Here is a 17,595-nt window from a genome sequence, read left to right on the forward strand (position 1 = left end):
ACAGTGACCCAGCCACATCAATGTTTATAGCAGCTCAATTAACAATAGCTAAGCTATGAAACAAACCTAGGTGGCCCTCAACAGATGAATAGATAAAGAAAATGTGGTATATATATACACAATGGAATATTACTCAGACATAAGAAGGATTGACTTTATGATATTTTCCAGTAAATAGAAGGATCTGGAGATTACCATGCTAAGTGAAATAAGCCAATCTCCCAAAAATCAAAGATTGAATGTTCTCTCTGATATGTGGATGCTAAGACAAAACAAAGTGGGGAGGGGATGAATAGAAGTTCAGTGGATTAGACAAAGGGGAATGAAGAGAAGGGACAGGGTATAGGAATAGGAAAGACAGTGGAATGAATCTAACATGACGTATGTCCATATATGAATCTATTACAGTGAATCTCCATATCATGTACATTCACAAGACTGGGATCCTAATTAGAATAAGATATATTCCATGTATGTACAATATGTCAAATATACTCTACTGTCATGTATAACTAAGAATAACAAATAAGGGGGGAAAAAGTTCATGCTGTATTTTCCATTGTCCAAAAGTGTCTTAAAAACCAGACTACAGTTGTTTTTTTGTTTTACTCTTACATCTTAGTTTTTAATGACGGCATTGGCCTACAGCCCTGAATAAAGCAAAAATCGAACCAACTTCTAGTGGTTAGAATGGAGTACAGAGTGAAGTATGTTCACATTATCACTGGTTTACTGTGTAGCAAAACAATCATGCCAGCTCTCTTGATAGGAAATAGAAAAGTGCCCATTAATAATTTAAAACAAAATTGCCCCAGATGACATGAATACATGGTCTTCATTTGCTTGTAAATGGCAACAACAGTAATTCTCTGAATTCCATTATAATATTAGGTCAGTTTTGTTTTCCTTTTTTTTTTTTTTTTTTTTTTTTTTGAAGTACCATCAATGGTTCCCCTAGTTTGGTCCTCAGACCAGCAGCATCAGCAGCACCTGGAAACCTGTTAGAAAAGCAAATTCTTGGGTATCCCTCCAGATCTACAGAATCAGGAACTCTGAGGATGAGACCCAGCAGTCTGTGCTTAAACAGTCTTGCAGGTAATTCTATAACAGATATGCTTTGAGGACCACTGGCCCAACTCACTCTTCCAAGAAGCACCATCCGTTTACACTGGATAAACGGCATTGAACACATTTTCTACTGAAATCATCCTCTGTTAATTCCTTTTTTTTTTTTAAAGAGAGAGAGAGAGAGAGAGAGAGAGAGAGAGAGAGAGAGAGAGAGAGAATTTTATTTTATTTTATTAGTTTTCGGCGGACACAACATCTTTGTTTTTGTATGTGGTGCTGAGGATCGAACCCGGGCCGCACGCATGCCAGGCGAGCACGCTACCGGTTGAGCCACATCCCCAGCCCCCTCTGTTAATTCCTTTTGATCTTAGATCTTTTCAATGAAAGGCTACATGTATATATGTGAGAACCATCAACTATACTATGATCACAGCCTGTTAGATTATTATTTTTATAATAAAAACAGGGTAGGGGTTGTAGCTCAGTGATAGAACACATGCCTAGCATGCTTGGACCCTGGTTTCCATCCCTAGCACCTAAAAAAAAAAAAAAAAAAAGGTTTGGAAATGAACCTGTATCCAGATCCAGCTCAGCACTCACAGGTGTGAGATCATGCATGGCCAAACTGACTAATGCCTCTGAGCCTTAGGATTTGGGGCTTAAAATGGGAAGAGCAAGAGGAGGGAGGAAGAGAACACAGACCTCTTAGGGCTGCTATGAAGCATGATCTCACAAGCTAATGTGTGTGACATGTTCAACACAGTGGCTGGCACCTAGTAGGGGCTCTCTTACTGTGATAGAGGTAAGGTGTCCTCCCAAAACTCCTGTGTTAATGCAGGAATGTTTGGAGGTAAAATGATTAGATTATGAGAGCTATGCCCTAATCAGTCCATCATAGTTTGAATGGACTGACTGGGTGCTAACTGAAGGCAGGTGGAGCATGGCTGGAGGAGGTGGATACTGGAGGAGGTGTCCCAGAAGGTGTGTCTCTCTCCCCACCCCTTCTCTCTCTGCTTCTTGATCCCTCCCTCCCTGAGCTGAGCAGCTTTCCTGTACTGGGCCCTTCCCCCATGATGTGCTTTTCATTTTCACTAGGACCCAAAACAATGGAGTCAGCCATCTATGAACTGAGACCTTGGACACTGTGAGACCCCCTCAAAAAAACTTCCTCCTATAAGTTGTTCCCGTCAGGTGTTTTGGTCATAGTGATGAAAAAGCTAACAAAAACACTTACCATTCATAATGTACTTGTCATCTTCAGAGGAGATTTTTCCTTAACTGAAGCAAGGGTACATTATAATAAAGGAAATGATCCTTACCTTTGATATCTAAAACTAAATTGGGCTTTAGTTTGCTGTGGATCCTGCCATCTGGCTTCATGCACCAGAGCTGACTGTCAACACTCTGGTCGAGTGCCAGGCCCAGCTTTGAGCCAGATGTTACCAGGCTGCCCACGATTGTCAGGCAGCAGTCCTCTGCTATCTGTGTAGTGGAAAAAAACCCAAAGCATTAGAGAAGGAGACATATTCAAGTCTCACAGCAATTATTCCTCTAGTTAAAATGATTTTTAAAATTATCATAGTTCCTGACTTCATTTATCCCACATGAGGCATTTTAGCTTTTAGCCAGAATAACTAGACTCAAACAACAACTATTTATGCCCTTTATTTCAGAGGACATGAGTAATGGAAAGTTCTCAATTCTCATCCATTATAAAGAGACTTCTGCCCTTGACAAGACTCTGTATTACTCTTAAGAAAAGTCTCAGGACATTGAAACTCCCCATTGTGATATTTTTCTCTGTTAGAAGTGACTGTGATCTGAGGCTGGGTCTGTAGATCAATCTCTTCCCCTCACCCCACCACATACACCTGCCTCTGCTTGGCCTGACCTTCTAGTATATGACTGCACTTCTAATGCTATAGCAGTGGGGTGGCTACAGGGCATTTTATCATTTTAATACTTGAAATTGCGTTTATTAGTTTCTCTTGTCTTTCCTTCAGGAGAAATGTCTAAAATTTCCTAAATAGACATGCTATCCACTGTACAAAGAGAAGAACTACAAGCTCACTAGAGAGTGTTTTAATGCAAGGAGTTTAAGAGTCTTTCCCTGAAAAGAATTTACCTTTAATATATAACCATTGTATTACAGTCATAAGTTCACACACCACCAGTGCTATAAAAGTAAATAAAAGTTTTTAAAAAGCTCCCTAAAAGTGTACTATTCTAGGCTGGGGATGAAATTCAGTAATAAAGCACTTGCCTAGCATATTCCAAGCCCTGGGTTCAATCCCCAGCACCTCAATCAATCAATCAATCTATCAGTCAGTGCCTAGTCTAATGTACCTATTCTATGTCCAGATGAAAGCATTGAGATCAGTTGTGACACTTCACTTATTTCATTTACCTAATGAATTAAAAGTTTTTTAAACAACATCACTGAAGTGTTGTTAGAAATAACTGCTGGAAGCACTATTTTATTGCATTAAGATAATTCCAAGACAGAAATGGGTTTCTCTTCATGCTTCTATGTTTCAGCTACTTCTATTTCTCGTGCCGCTGCTTCTGGGCGTGTCTAAACAGTGCTTCTGTTTTCGAAAGGCTGATTCTCCCTCAAGCATGGCAGACCCAATGAGCAAATGTGCTCCTCCCCATGAGACTGTGTGCCTTCTGCTGACTCACGGACACCAAGTTTTTAAAATACCTGGAGCCAACAGTCAAGCCCATAAAGTTAAGGAGTAAAGAAGAGACCTACAAGAGAAGCATGAACTTCTCTCGTAAAATTTGTCTACATTCAGCTTTTAAATGTCTGTGGGGACAAGAGTGATGCAAGAGGGCGATGGGCCATCCTCCACTTCACGGCATGTGACCATTAGGAAATGGATGATGTGCACCCAGGGCCCTCTCTTCACCCTTCCTCCTGAACTGTGTGTTCTCCAAAACAGAAACAAACCAAGAGTGATTTTGGTTGATGCACTGGGGCTAGAGTGTACTTCTGTAATAAGTAGATTAAGGAAAGGAGAAGAATAACAATCATTTCCTTTTTCTATTACAATATGAAAACCGAGTATAAATAGAAATACTCTATCTTGGATCAGTACTAAATTTACCTCCCATTTTAGGTTCCTAAGACTGGTTCATCAGAGCTCAGAAATATTTTCATGAAAAAAAAAAAAAAAAAAAAAAAAAAAAACCACCTTCCAATTTATTTGGAAAGTGCTCCAGGAATCATGAGTAATATCTACTTGAAGAAAGATCAAAGGCATGATAAAGGATGAATTACCTCCTGGCAAAGGTATTCTAGACCCCTGCCTAATCCAAAAAGCTCACCCTGCATTTGATGCATCCTTCTTGATAAATCCAAATCTGATCATCAGCACCAACATCTTCCATGACCTGTATTCTAAGAAGCTTCAAATCCTCTAAGTTGCCATTGGTTGACATGAATAACCCTGTTGCTTTGTTTCGAAGTCTGAAACAAATTCGTTTCTAGAAGACAAAAACCCCAGCAATAGTCACATACAAACTGTGCTGTTAGAAGCACTGAATAAGCATTAATATTTGGAAGAAGCCAAAGTGAAGTATGGATAGGGGATAATTAATATACTTGAGAGCCTCAGAGGTTTCAAGATTTTCTCAATGATAAGAGTTTGACAACATTTCAAAGTGCCGAGGGCAGGGAGCCTGCCTATGGACACACCAGAGCTTGGAACATACCAGGTCTGGTGTTGGTAGCATTTCTGAAGCAGCCACACCTCATGTTGCCCAAATACTGAGCCTAAATACTGAGGGGGTGGGGGAGGAGCCAATTTCAAACTTTAGAAATTCAAAGTTGACTTGTACTTTCAAAAAAGAAAAAATTTCAGAGAAGATTCTACACAGCAGGAAAAAGGAAAACATACCTGAACAAAAGGTCGTAGAGAACCTATTTGGCGACAGCCACTGAATTCATACCAACTAGGTACTTCTGCTGGTGACAATAGGAACTGTCGACCTCTGTAATTTCCATATTCATAAGTAATCCATCTGGGGGTGAGGAGAGGAAAGGAGATAACCATAGGAAATGGAAATTTCCTTTTGACAATGGGCCCTAACAATTACATCTATTTTTAGAATGCTTTCTCAAATTCTGGACTGAACTTTATACTTTAAATATACATTGGTAGGGGGATGAAACTATTTTCTAGAACACTTAAGTCAGCTTTTTTTTTTTTTTTTTTTTTTGACAAATAGCAGATTTTGGGTACAGTCTCAAAAAGAAATAGGTAATCTTTTTCCTCCAATAAAACAATGAAATAAAGATGATCTTTTAGTAGGACTCCACAGTCCTTCCTGAGAGTTGTTCTTAAAACATCCTCAGTTTATGGGTCTTTATTTAAATAGTTAATATTTGCAAATTCTTAATATGCAGCATTAGTTAGTGTTAAAGATTAAATAAAAAATAAATTTTTGTTTAAAATGAGTAAAATCAATAAAAATGTTAAAAAGATACTCAGGTTCCTTCCCCCCAAATGCTGGAGCTGGCACACCAAAATGTTACTTTAGCCATCTTATCATAAAATATTTAATAGAATCTACTGAAAAACACTACCCATAGTTCTAAGTTTTAAAATAATTACAGTCCCCTCACCCCAACATTTGATGTATACAGGTAGACCATACCTGTTATTTTATAAATAAAAATTTACTACATTAATGATACTACTACTTCTTTTTTTTTTTTTTTTTTTTTTTTTTCTGATACTAGGGATGGAACCCCGGGGTGCTTAACTACTGAGCCATGTCACTAGCCCTTTTTATTTTTTTTATTTTGAAATAGGGTCTCACTGACTTGTTTAGGGCTTGCTAAGTTGCTAAGGCTGGCTTTGAACTCATGATCCTCCTACTTCAGCCTTCCAATTTGCTGAAATTATAGGTATGTGCAGCAGTGCCCAGCTACTTATTCATTTGTATGTCCTGCTCAATTTCAAAATCAAAGTTGAAAAAAAAAAATCTTCTCATCTGTCAGTCACTTCTAGTCAAAGAAAAAGCTTAACCTTTAGCTTCCAAATCAAAGGACTTGGTCTTTCAAAGGAATAAGAAAAATCAGCTTTTTCTTCTTTGCTAAAAAAGGTGCCCCATAAATTTGCTGAGCACTGTATGCAAAGCATTCCCCTGGGGACTTCAAGATGTGTTAAAGACAAAGTCCTTATCTGAAGCTAAAAATTCAAATAAGGAGACAAAAGATGGTTTACCGACCAAGAAAGGAAGAGCTATATGTCCATTCATTTAAGGTAAGGAAGGAAAGAGGGAAATCTGACCAAGCTTAATTTTTGTAAGGCAGGCACAGAGAAACAAATACCACATGATCTCACTTCTTTGTGAAATCTAACACAGTTGAACTCTTAGAAGTAGACAGTAGAAAGGTAGTTACCACAGGCAGTGGGTGGAAGGCCCCAGGGTGAGATGTTGGTCAATGGACACAAAGTTACAGTTAGGAACAGACAGGAGGAATAAGTGTTATTCTGCATAACAAGGTAACTATAATGAAGAATAATGTATGTTTCAAAATAGCTAAAAAAGGATTTTAAATTGATTTTCTCAGCACAGAGAAATGATAAATATTTGAGCTGATAGATAAGCTAAGTAATATTTAGTCATCCCACAATGTATACATGTGTCAAAACACCACTTTGTACCCCATAAGTAATACAATTATCAGTCAATTTAAAATATTTTAAAAACTTAATTTTAGGGCTGAGGTTGTGGTTCAGCAGTAGAGTGCTCATTTAGCACATGTGAGGCCCTGGGTTCGATCCTCAGCACCACATAAAAATGAATAAATAAATAAAATAAAGGTATTATGTCCATCTACAACTAATAAAAAAATAAATAAATTTTTTAAAACCCCTAATTTTAAATATTATATTTTTTGCCTGGGGTGGTGGCACATGCCTATAGTCCCAGCTACTCAGGATGTTGAGATGAGAGGATCACTTGAGCCTAGAAGTTCAGGACCGGCCTGGGCAACACAGTGAAACCATGTCTCTCTCTCTTTTTTAAAACTTTTTTTTTAGTTGTAGGTGGACACAATATCTTTGTTTTATTTATTTAGTTAGTTAGTTAGTTTTATGGTGTGCTGAGATTGGACCAGTGCCTCATGCATGTGAGTCAAGGGCTCAACCACTGAACTACAACCCCAGCCCCAAGAGACCCTATCTCTTTAAGGGGGAAAAAATATATTTTATTGGATTAACAAGTAGATAACTCACTTACATGCCACCAATAACCTGAACAGAGCGTATTTGTGTGTTAAATCCCAGGGATTGGAGATTAACGGTCTCTGCATTAAGTTCAATCTTTTTTCCTTTGAAGTTTTCTCTTTCATAAAGAATAATTGTTGGTTCAGAAAATTCCTGTTTGGAAACAAAAATAGTGTTCTGTTATTCATCTGTTAATAATTGGAAGCTTATGTGAAAATGATCTGAGTACAAGGACAAAGCACAAGACTGCCAGATGTGGCTGATTCATAAACTCCCTTTCTTGGGAAGCCTGGTGACTACATGCTACGAAGTGCAGGGAAAGGATAGAGGGGCTGCAAGTTTCCCCACTGCACATAAAGGCAGGTCCACACCAATCATGTTAAGTAGCAGGGGGAAAGATCCCAGCCAGAGAAATGGAGACATACGTGGAATATCAACACTTTTGACAGAATTTATTTTCACCCTAGCCTTTTTCAGTAGTATTCCTTAACCAGTTTAGGAGATGTCCCTTTGCAGCTATTTTCAAATGTTTTTGTTTTTTTCTGTTAATAAGATTAGGATTCTATATACTCACGCTCCCAAACCTTCCTGTAGGCATATTGTCTGGAGGAAAGAAAACAGGATGGAAGCCCCAGTTTCAAACTGTTAATCATTTTAAAGAGAACAACAACACACCAGTTCACTGAATTTCAGAAAAATGAAACGTTGGCAGCTTATGTTTGTTTTCAAATTACAAACCCTTATGACCCTAGACTAAGCTCTAATGATAATACTCCTAAGATCATAAATGATACATCAAAAAAGTAGGTGGGGATTGCAATTATTTCCCTACCTGCTTAAAGTTCTGTGGCAAGGGTGCGGCACTTTACTGCTTCATTTATGTGGATATGCCCTGACATGTAGGAAAGATTTTGTCCACCCATCAACAGAGCAGATTAATATGTGGAGGTGGTTTGCATGTTCTAGGAATTAGGTTATATAAAACACACAAGGAGGAAACAAGACAAAAATTGTAGTCATCTGACTACTTTGCATGTTTACTGCAATTTTCTCTAAAATGGCATGCCCCAAATGTTCCCAACACTCAAGATTAATATCAAGAATCAATTAAACAATTCTGAAGTATTAAATTACAATTAAAAATATATAGGGCTGGGGATGCAGCTCAGTAGTAGAGTGTCTAGCCTGCAACAAGGCCCCAGGTTTGATCCCCAGCACTGCACATCCACAAAAATGTATATTTTTACTATGGGCAAAAATGTCTGTTCCCTCACAATCAAAATTTAAAAGGACATCACAGATGATGTAGACACTTACAGGTAAGTGTCTGAGAGCTGTGAATATAAATGCCAAGCTCTGATTAAGGAATGGCATTTGAAAACCTCAAAATATATACTTGAAGGGAGCTTTTAGAATTTTAGGCAAAAGTAATTATCAGAAAGTCTTATTCTATTACTTGTAAGCTAATGAATCTTACCACATCATTCCATGTTTCACCAATACTATTTTCATGTCTCAATAGCATTTTGTTATTTAAACAGGCAGGCATGGATAGTAGAAAGCCGACTCACATGTTCTTCCTATCTTTAAAATCCTCATGTACATATGTTTAAAGATTTTTATGAGATCAGTTACCAAGAACTAAAAAAATTTTCCAGAACTGCAGACACACTTAGACTTAAATATCCGAAAATTATCTTACAGTTGTGTTGTTCTATTACTTAGACTACGTCAAAATGAAAATTTTCTGTCCAAAAGGGGGCACTATAACCTGGATTAACACTTAGAAGTCATTTGAAAATTTCTCCTACAAGAGTCATATAGTCTAAAAAACTACCAGGAATTTCCGCAAATCAGTAACAACCCTAAAAGATACAGAAAAACAAATAAGGAGGGGGACAAAGGACAAAGGCTATAAATTGGCAATTTACCAATCAGAATATGACAAATAAATTACATGAGCTACCAACCTAACAGTGATGTACAAATCAACCCAACAATGACACAATACTTCCTACCCATTCCATCAAACTGACATGAGAAAGAGAATACACAGTTGTGACAATGTGGGAAGCAGGAATCGGAGTACCCCACCAGTGGGAAGAGGTGGTGGGATCTGGTAGCATCAAGTGAGACCCAGCACTTCCACTCCCTAGTCATCCCCAAGAGACTCCCACATGTTCCAGCAGGATAAACATATGAGGATCCAATAGGTAACACAAGATGTGGAATACATGTACAGTTAGCTAACAATCTATATGTACATATAGCAAAACGGATGGCTCTTGAAAGTTTTTAATGTTAAGTAGTTACATTTATAAGCACGAGAATTGTAGCATAAGGTTTATATAAATCGAAAGCCTAAATACAGATCTTTCAAAAACATACATTTTACAAGACTATCCAAGCTATATTCCAAAACACATTAGAATGGGTGTCTGTTAAAGAGAGAGGGATAAAAATATGGTAGGAAGTAGGGAAAAACAACACAGGAGCAGGTCCTTGAATTATCCCATAATGACAGTGGCCTGTGACTAACCTAATACCCTACCCCAGAAGTCTGAGAAAACAGCAAACAATTTATATATTACAGACATATAAAGACATCAAAAGTGACAGGATGGAGAGCTCACTGCAACTGTTTTCTCGTCTCCAACATTAATCCCTAAGTAAGTTCCAGATGCTGGTTTCCTGCTCTAATCATCAGCTATGTGGACCATACATTTCTGAAATCCTGTGTTCACACTGACATACTTACCACATCTATAAAACGAAGAGACTTGAAAGTTGCTCCAGGCAGGCATCCCATTGCAGAAAGACAAGGATAGTGGCCTTCTTCCAACACGTACTGATTGCCGGAGAAATTTTCTCCATCGTATGCAACCCAGCTACAGTAGGAAAACCACACACACAGGATGCAATTTGAGCATTCCTACTCAATAAGTCTGAATTTTAGAGGCAGACTGCCATAACATAAATATGAGGCTTATGGCTAACTCTTCTTTCTTCAAAAATATCTGAATATATTTACTTAATTTCATCTCATGACAAATTCATATTCATAAATTATGTATATATAATTTATATAACTTATGAATATAAGATATATAATATATATTATATACTTATGAATATAAGATATATATATATAATATAATATATCTTATTTATAATTCATATAAATTAACTTTGCATTTTGGAAACAAAACTTTCTTCTCTGTGCAATGACCCCTAGTTTTACTTCCCCACCTCCCAGCCTTCCTTGCTCCTCTCATAGGGGCCACCTGTTCCCAGCTCATGTAGTTTCAGGCCTAGGAGTCCTGTGTCATAATTTTTCTTCAACCATCAAAGCTGTTAGTCACCAAGATATACTGATAGCCTCCCAAAATTTCTCTTACACTTCCCTTTACTCTTTACCTCATTTCCAATAGCTCTGGCCTGGGCCAGGACTCAAAAATATCATAGTGACTTAGATAAATCACTTGGTCTCTTAAGGCCTCAAGATTATTGATAAAATGGTGATATATCATGCTTCCCTAGAAGTTTCCCCCGCCCCCTTAAATTCTACAAATGCTCATTGAGGACAATTGCATGTCAGGCATTTTCCTGATCTAGAGACACAGGAGAAAACAAAACAAGTCCCTACTCTCCTTAAATTATGCTTTACAAACAGTTGAGACAGGCAACAAAACTAGGTGCATGTCTGGCAGTACTACATGAAGCAAGGGAAATAAGGAACAGCCAGGTTGAGATGGAGCCATGTGCTAAGCAGCTCTGAAGCCTCACCATCGGTGTGTGTATTTGAACTTGAAGCCAGTGCTCTTTCACTGTGAGATGCTAAGTGATATGGAAGTGTGGCTTATAGGATCAAAGGAACCATTTACTATTATCATTAGACTTACTTCCTCATCAATTCTTATGCAGACTGCTCCAACATTTTCCTGACCAAGTTTCCCAGACCTTAGACCCTCCCCTTTCTAAGGAAGCTTTGGTAAAACCATTGTTTTTCAGCTTGGCTGGTTGAGCCCAAGGCCTTTCCCATCTTGGGTTTCCTGTGGCATTCAGAGAAACTCTTATTGCCTAGGGGGAGTGTCTTTGCAGTGTGAGCTCACCCTCCCAGTCCAAGCTGGCTTGCTTCTTTCCAACAAGAGGCTCCAGCTAGGAGGGATGGTGTGTTCCTGAATCAGCATGAACACCAACCCCACCCCAGCCATGTACTTTTCTTCATCTGCCTAGTGTACAGAATGTGCCTATTGTATTACTGTCTGCCTATAAAACAATCTACTTTGTGAGGTACCTTAGAGATTATCTAGGGTCCAGCTCTCCTTTTATAGATGAGGGAGCAGGTGTGTGGAGTATGGAATTTGACATGAATTCCTCGCACACTGAGGTGACCTTCAACTTCTCTAACCCACACTGATGTCCTCATCCTCTGGCATCTAGCACTCAGATGCTGCAGAGTGTACTTCTGAACTAAGATGGTGGTTTCATAGAGTGATAGGCACCTGATGACTATTGCAAAATTGATTTGTGAATTGTATTTTATCCCAGTGATCCCACTCTGCAACTCCATTGTTTGCTTACCTGCCTCCTAAAACTCGGCAGGACTTGGTAGAAAACGAATCATCAATTTGATCTGTTGTTTCTTCAAATCTTTGACTTTGACCTTGAAACTGTGGTTCTGAAAACAAGTGAATCTTTGCAAAAGTAAACAGAACACACAAAATTATTTCCCTAAAACATGTTAACACATTCAGCTTTTGAATTGATGACCCAAAACTGACCTGCTAACTTGTTACAGTAAACTGGTGTGAACTTTACAAATCCTTTAATTTTCTACTACTGCATTAATGATCAATTAGAAACATGTTGGCTATACCATTCATGACTATTTAATTCAGCGGCATCAAAGGACAATCCAACAACAGAGGCAACTTTCTATAGAACACCCTATTGTTAACAAGCTATGAGGCATTTTAAAGCTTTATTGTGGCCAAAAGTGATTATTCATCTGTTCTAACATTAACAATAAACTGCATTTTGGAAATATATAGTATAGTTTTCCCCCCTCTCAATGGAAGATACTTGCTGACTTATTAGAATCATTCATATGCCAATAAAGGAAACTACAGTGATGTTTGTACCTCTGTAATTATGGCTGTCTGAACATTTCCATTAAAAAGCTTAAATAACAAATGCAACACTGCAGTTGATTTGGGAGTCTGCAATCATCAAAAGGCTTGAGTGAGACCATATAAAATGTCTGTCTAATGCAGACACAGCAAATATGAAAATTCATTCTACCATTTATCATGATAACTATATGCTATTGTTTGAAATATTTATCTTAGTATGTTAATGTAAACTGATTCAATGTGATGATATAGATTTCAGCTTTACATGATAATTTACATGATAAGAATATAAGACATGGGTCAATGCTACCAATTAAGCATTAAAGTTAACATCTTATTTTTAAAATACAACTGATGAATTATTGTATAATGGTGTATTAAGAATTGTAATGCAAAATAAATAAATAAATAGTATAACTGATGTACATAAAGCCCTAGGTTTAATCCCTAGCCAAAAAAAAAAAAAAAAAAGGAGGAAAGGAGTAGAGAGACAAGGATGAAAAGAAAATAAAAAATACAATTAGGTTTTCCAGCATAAAAATGGGTGAAATTAACAAAATGTCCCATATATCTGACACTTAACACGTAAGTCAGCTTTTCAGTGAAAGGTCCCTTAATTATTAAAAAAAAAAAAAAAAAAAAAAAAGAAAGAAAGAAAAGAAAAGAAAGAAAACAAAATTGGAATATTTTTAAAAATTACCTGGTTTCGTCTCCTTGGGCCAGTGAAAGAATCCTAAAAATTTTAAAAAGAAAGAGAAAAGGAAATTAATAGAGCAGACATGTTGAAGAAATTTTCTCTTTCAGACCATTAGCAATTACTGTTAAAATAACCTCAGAATATTTCCTGTAGCAGTCAATAATGTGTGAACCAGAAGTATACATTATGAAAATTCCAAATTGATACAAATATTTTTTTTTATTTTTTAGTTTGTTGATAGATCTTTATTTAATTTATTTATATGTGGTGCTGAGAATCGAACCCAGTGCCTCACACCTTGCCAGGCAAGTGCACTACTGGTGAGCCCCAGCCCCAGCCCCAGTTAAATATTCTTGTACAAACATATAAATCCTTACCAAACTTATGGGTTGGACAGAAGAGATCTTACAATTTTTGCCTCCCCAGTCCTCAAAACTGGTGTAAAAGCCTTTATCCAGAACATACTGTTCTCCAGTGAAGTCAGGATTTTCATAGGCTACCCATCTAAAGAAACAAAAACAGTGATCAGTTATCACTCCTATTTTACATACAAAACTGTCATATAAATATGGGTAAATAGGTATCATATGGAAACCTTCATTTATTTTACTAATCAACAACCATAATATTTCTGAATCTCCATTAATCTTTAGGAATGGATTTGTCCACATGACAAATTAAAATGGTAGGCAAAATCTAAAAAGTCCTAGCTACTCAGGATGCTTAGGTGGGAGGATCACTAAAGCCCAGGAGTTCAAGACCAGCCTGGGCAAGATAGTGAGACTTCACCACCTAAAGACACAAAAAACCAAAGTATCTTTACATTAACTTTGTGATGTTCTTATTTCAAATCCCTATTCCTTGAGGAAGCTCCAATAAGGGTATTTCTTTGTGTATTTTCCTAATTCTCTTCTAAGGAAACAAATTGAACTTTCAAGAAGAACCTATTCCTTTTAATAAGCAAACAAAAATTCTTTTTGTTATCAACATTAAAATATTTCTGCAGAAAGATTTTAACAGGAAGTTATGTCCCTATTATACAATAAAACACATTAAAAAAAGTTAAGTGCTAAAAAAATGCAGCTAATTAAGATTTTGTTTCAAACATTATTTCCAGCATCATAGAATGGTATAATAAGCAAAACCAAACTCACAGAAATACTCCAATGTCTTGTGAATGTTTTCATTTGTTATCTTTTCAGTGATCTAAACTTGGAGAGAAAAATCAACAAAACTAACTATTCCTATGTTATTTCCTATTTAAAGATAAAGTCTTTGAAGGGAAAATGGTTTTTCAATTCTGTTGTATTCAAGAAAGATTCGGTGTCTACTCCTTAGTTAATTCATTGCTCTAATGATCATCCCATAATACAATATATTGTATTCAGAACTTTCTAAAGTGCTCTCACATCTACCAAATTACACTTATCAAAGGAAGTACTGGTGTGCCCAATTTACAGATGGGAAAAATCTAAAGACATAGAAAAGTTAATTCATTCATATACACTGAGTAAACACTGACTGCCCTTTTGCCATGTGCCAGGAACTAGACTGGCACTAAGAATGCAATGAAAAAAACAAAATCCCTAAGTTCATAGATGGGTAAGAAGCATGACAAGGAATTATTTGTTGCTGTTTGTTATGAATGGAAAGTGACCTGTCCAAGATGACACAATCAATTAGTGGCCAGAGCATGACCAAACCTACATCTCCCAAGGCTTACTGGGCTCTCTTTGCTTTGCCACCCACCTGTCATGTGTCTTGTGAGGTTTCCATCCATTTACTATTCTATTAAAGCATTCCTAAAACAGTCTGTGCCGTTCATGCATAAATCAGATTCAGATTTTACTAAGGGCCAATTTAAACAAAAACGTGAGCCCAGACATTGCCAGGAAATGAATAGCCACCAAGGAGGAAAAGAACGCTGCAGAAATCTCAACTGGTAGTTAAGTAGCTCCAACAGTTTACACTTGAACACTCACCTCTGGCCATCTGACAGGAACTGCTATAAACACCAATCCCAGTCTCTTTCAGAAAATAAGGACACCCCATTTCTGAGCTTCCTTAGCAGTTTTAAAAACCTACTCTTTATCAGGGTGAGTAACTAGAAGACCTTGTTCCTGCTGCGGTCAAGACATTAACTTTCAGGTGACTTTGAAGAGGCCCTTTAATCTTTGTGAAAGTTTGTGTTTTTCTTTATAGGTAAGGGAGTTGGCTGAGATGCCGGCACTGACCTGGTGAGGTCACAGGCACCTGGGTACTTGTAGTACTGCCTCTGCACATGCAGCCTGTGGCTAACCACATGCTGAGCAGTGACAGTGACAGTAGCAGGGTACTGTATGGTGTGTGTGTTGAGGGAGGGGGATGTCTGCTTAGCAAGGAGATTAAAAAAAAACAGGACTTTTAAAAAAAGGAAAAATTAAGTTAAAAAGTCATATCTCAAAAAAGGTGTTCCCAGAAGGGCCTTGTAACAAGTTAGAGAACAAAGGGCTAAAGGGCTTTTTATCCCACTTCAATGTATATAGAGAAAAAAAGCCAGTAAAGAGCAAGAGATGAGAGAGAATACTCCCAAGGTGAGTGGACAGCCACTAAGCCAGTCTGGGAGAAGCTTCTCAATCCTTCTTTCTTAAAACTTTTTTCCTTTATTCTTGAACTTACAAATATGGGTACTCCAGTTCCCTATAAAACTAAAACAAACTACATGCAAGTAAACACACAACACCCAGGTAAGCCCATCTAATTCACCAAAGTTGAGACAAGAAAACAACTTATGAAAATGCTACATGAATTCAGACTGCTGCTGTTCTCCAAGATGCAGCCCCAACTGGATTCCATGAATTGTGTGTTATGGAGGGGGTCCTGGAAGAGGGAGAAGAAACCCAAATACACCATGTGAGGAGAGCATCTACTAATACTTGGGACTCAAGAAAACCCCATATTCAGGCTGGGGATATGACTCAGTGGTAGAGGAATATTTGCCTGCATGTATGAAGCCCTGGGTTCAATCCCCAGCACCACCAAAAATAAAAAAAAAAGATATGTAAGTATTATTATACTAATGAAACGAATGTAGCAGAGTTTCTGTTTTATTTTAGATTGTATGCCATACTGGCCCTATTCAAACGTTTCTGTACATGTGAATCAGGATGCTCTGTTTAAAGGCTGGCAAGGGGTGGGAGAGAGGCATGTACAAGTGCTAGCAGGTCCTGGCCTGGCGGTGTAATGGCTCAGAATTACCAAACCTGCCCTACTGTGGTAGGCCAAAGAAAAAAGAATTTAAGACAATGGTCTAATTATTTTTATCTATGCTCCAGAAAATTTCATTCTGCTCTTTATTTAAAAAAAAAATTGGCCCAGTTTCCATTATTTGAGGAGGAGTATAACACAGAATTAGAAATTGACAAGCAAGAGTTGTGTAAAGGAGTTTCTTCTGATTTTCCAATAAGAAATGGAATGCAGTTCCTCAAAACCTCAACTCTGGTCTCATAAGCATGCTTCCTAAAGGCTGTTTCAGAGATAATCACAAGTTTGCTCCCCAGGGAATTTATTACCTGTGAGTTTCCTGGGAGATACTTTCACAGAACAAGAATTTTAAAAAATTTTATTTTTTTCCTCTAACTAATAGAAATAAAGAGCAAACTAAAGAAATAAAGAACCAGCTAAAATGCTTATTAATCAATAAAAATAAAGCTATTAAAAGTAAAACTAATTTTCTATGAAACTAGTAAGACTGAATAGTCTTCCTCTCTTGGCATATCTTACCTTCCCACCCTGCAAGGCCTAACTCGAGTCCAAACTCCCCAGGGCCAGAAATTAATCTCTCTCCACTGTGCAAAGCATTTAATCTCCATCTCTTTTGTAGCAATAATTATATTTTATATAAATACTGTAACATTTGTAAGGATATAATATAATGCTTTTGCACACAGTAGACCTCAATAAATATTTGTCAAGTGACAAAGGTGCATGAAATAATGAGGAGGCAGCTGGTCTTGGTAAGTATAGAAGCCCTGCTTCACCCAAAGAATTAAAAGGAAGTGGTGTGTGTGTGCACCTCTCTTCAGCTTCCCCCACACCAAAACTCAACGGCTGCAAAGAGAAAAAAAGCCCAAGCCAGGAAATACAACTAGAAATGACTAATAATAGAAACATATAAAAGCCGCATTTTATAAAGGAAACCAATTCAAGTAAACAGGGGCTGGGTAAAAAGGAAAGAAGAATGGCTCAGGGCATAATAATTCTACCTGTGCTAACAGCACAATCTACATAAATGCATAATCTACATAAAAGGAAATGCTATCCAGCATCCTTTGACCTCCTTTGCTAGGTTGAATGACTGACTTGTGACTAATCAACACGCCAGATGAGTATCAAAATACACAACTGTTTTGCCAGACTGAATTGGTCTCTCTATTTCCCACCTGACTAGCTGTAAAGGCAATCTAAAATACCA

At 37.4% G+C, this 17,595-nt stretch overlaps 1 protein-coding gene across 1 annotated transcript in view; it reads right to left on the bottom strand.

The window, feature by feature from the left end:
- The window catches only part of Crybg1 (crystallin beta-gamma domain containing 1), a 50,968-nt gene that overhangs the window by 6,117 nt on the left and 27,256 nt on the right, over window positions 1–17,595 (bottom strand). Inside the window, exons 12-19 of the mRNA XM_076858382.2 lie at window positions 13,520–13,646; window positions 13,146–13,178; window positions 11,895–12,007; window positions 10,069–10,198; window positions 7,324–7,463; window positions 4,971–5,094; window positions 4,399–4,557; window positions 2,388–2,550 (exon numbers count right to left, since the gene is read on the bottom strand). Of these exons, the coding sequence (XP_076714497.2) occupies window positions 2,388–2,550; window positions 4,399–4,557; window positions 4,971–5,094; window positions 7,324–7,463; window positions 10,069–10,198; window positions 11,895–12,007; window positions 13,146–13,178; window positions 13,520–13,646 (989 nt within the window). The remainder of the gene's footprint in view (window positions 1–2,387; window positions 2,551–4,398; window positions 4,558–4,970; window positions 5,095–7,323; window positions 7,464–10,068; window positions 10,199–11,894; window positions 12,008–13,145; window positions 13,179–13,519; window positions 13,647–17,595) is intronic.

Source organism: Callospermophilus lateralis, chromosome 6 (assembly GCF_048772815.1).
Source record: "Callospermophilus lateralis isolate mCalLat2 chromosome 6, mCalLat2.hap1, whole genome shotgun sequence".
In the NCBI taxonomy this organism is placed as follows: domain Eukaryota; kingdom Metazoa; phylum Chordata; class Mammalia; order Rodentia; family Sciuridae; genus Callospermophilus; species Callospermophilus lateralis.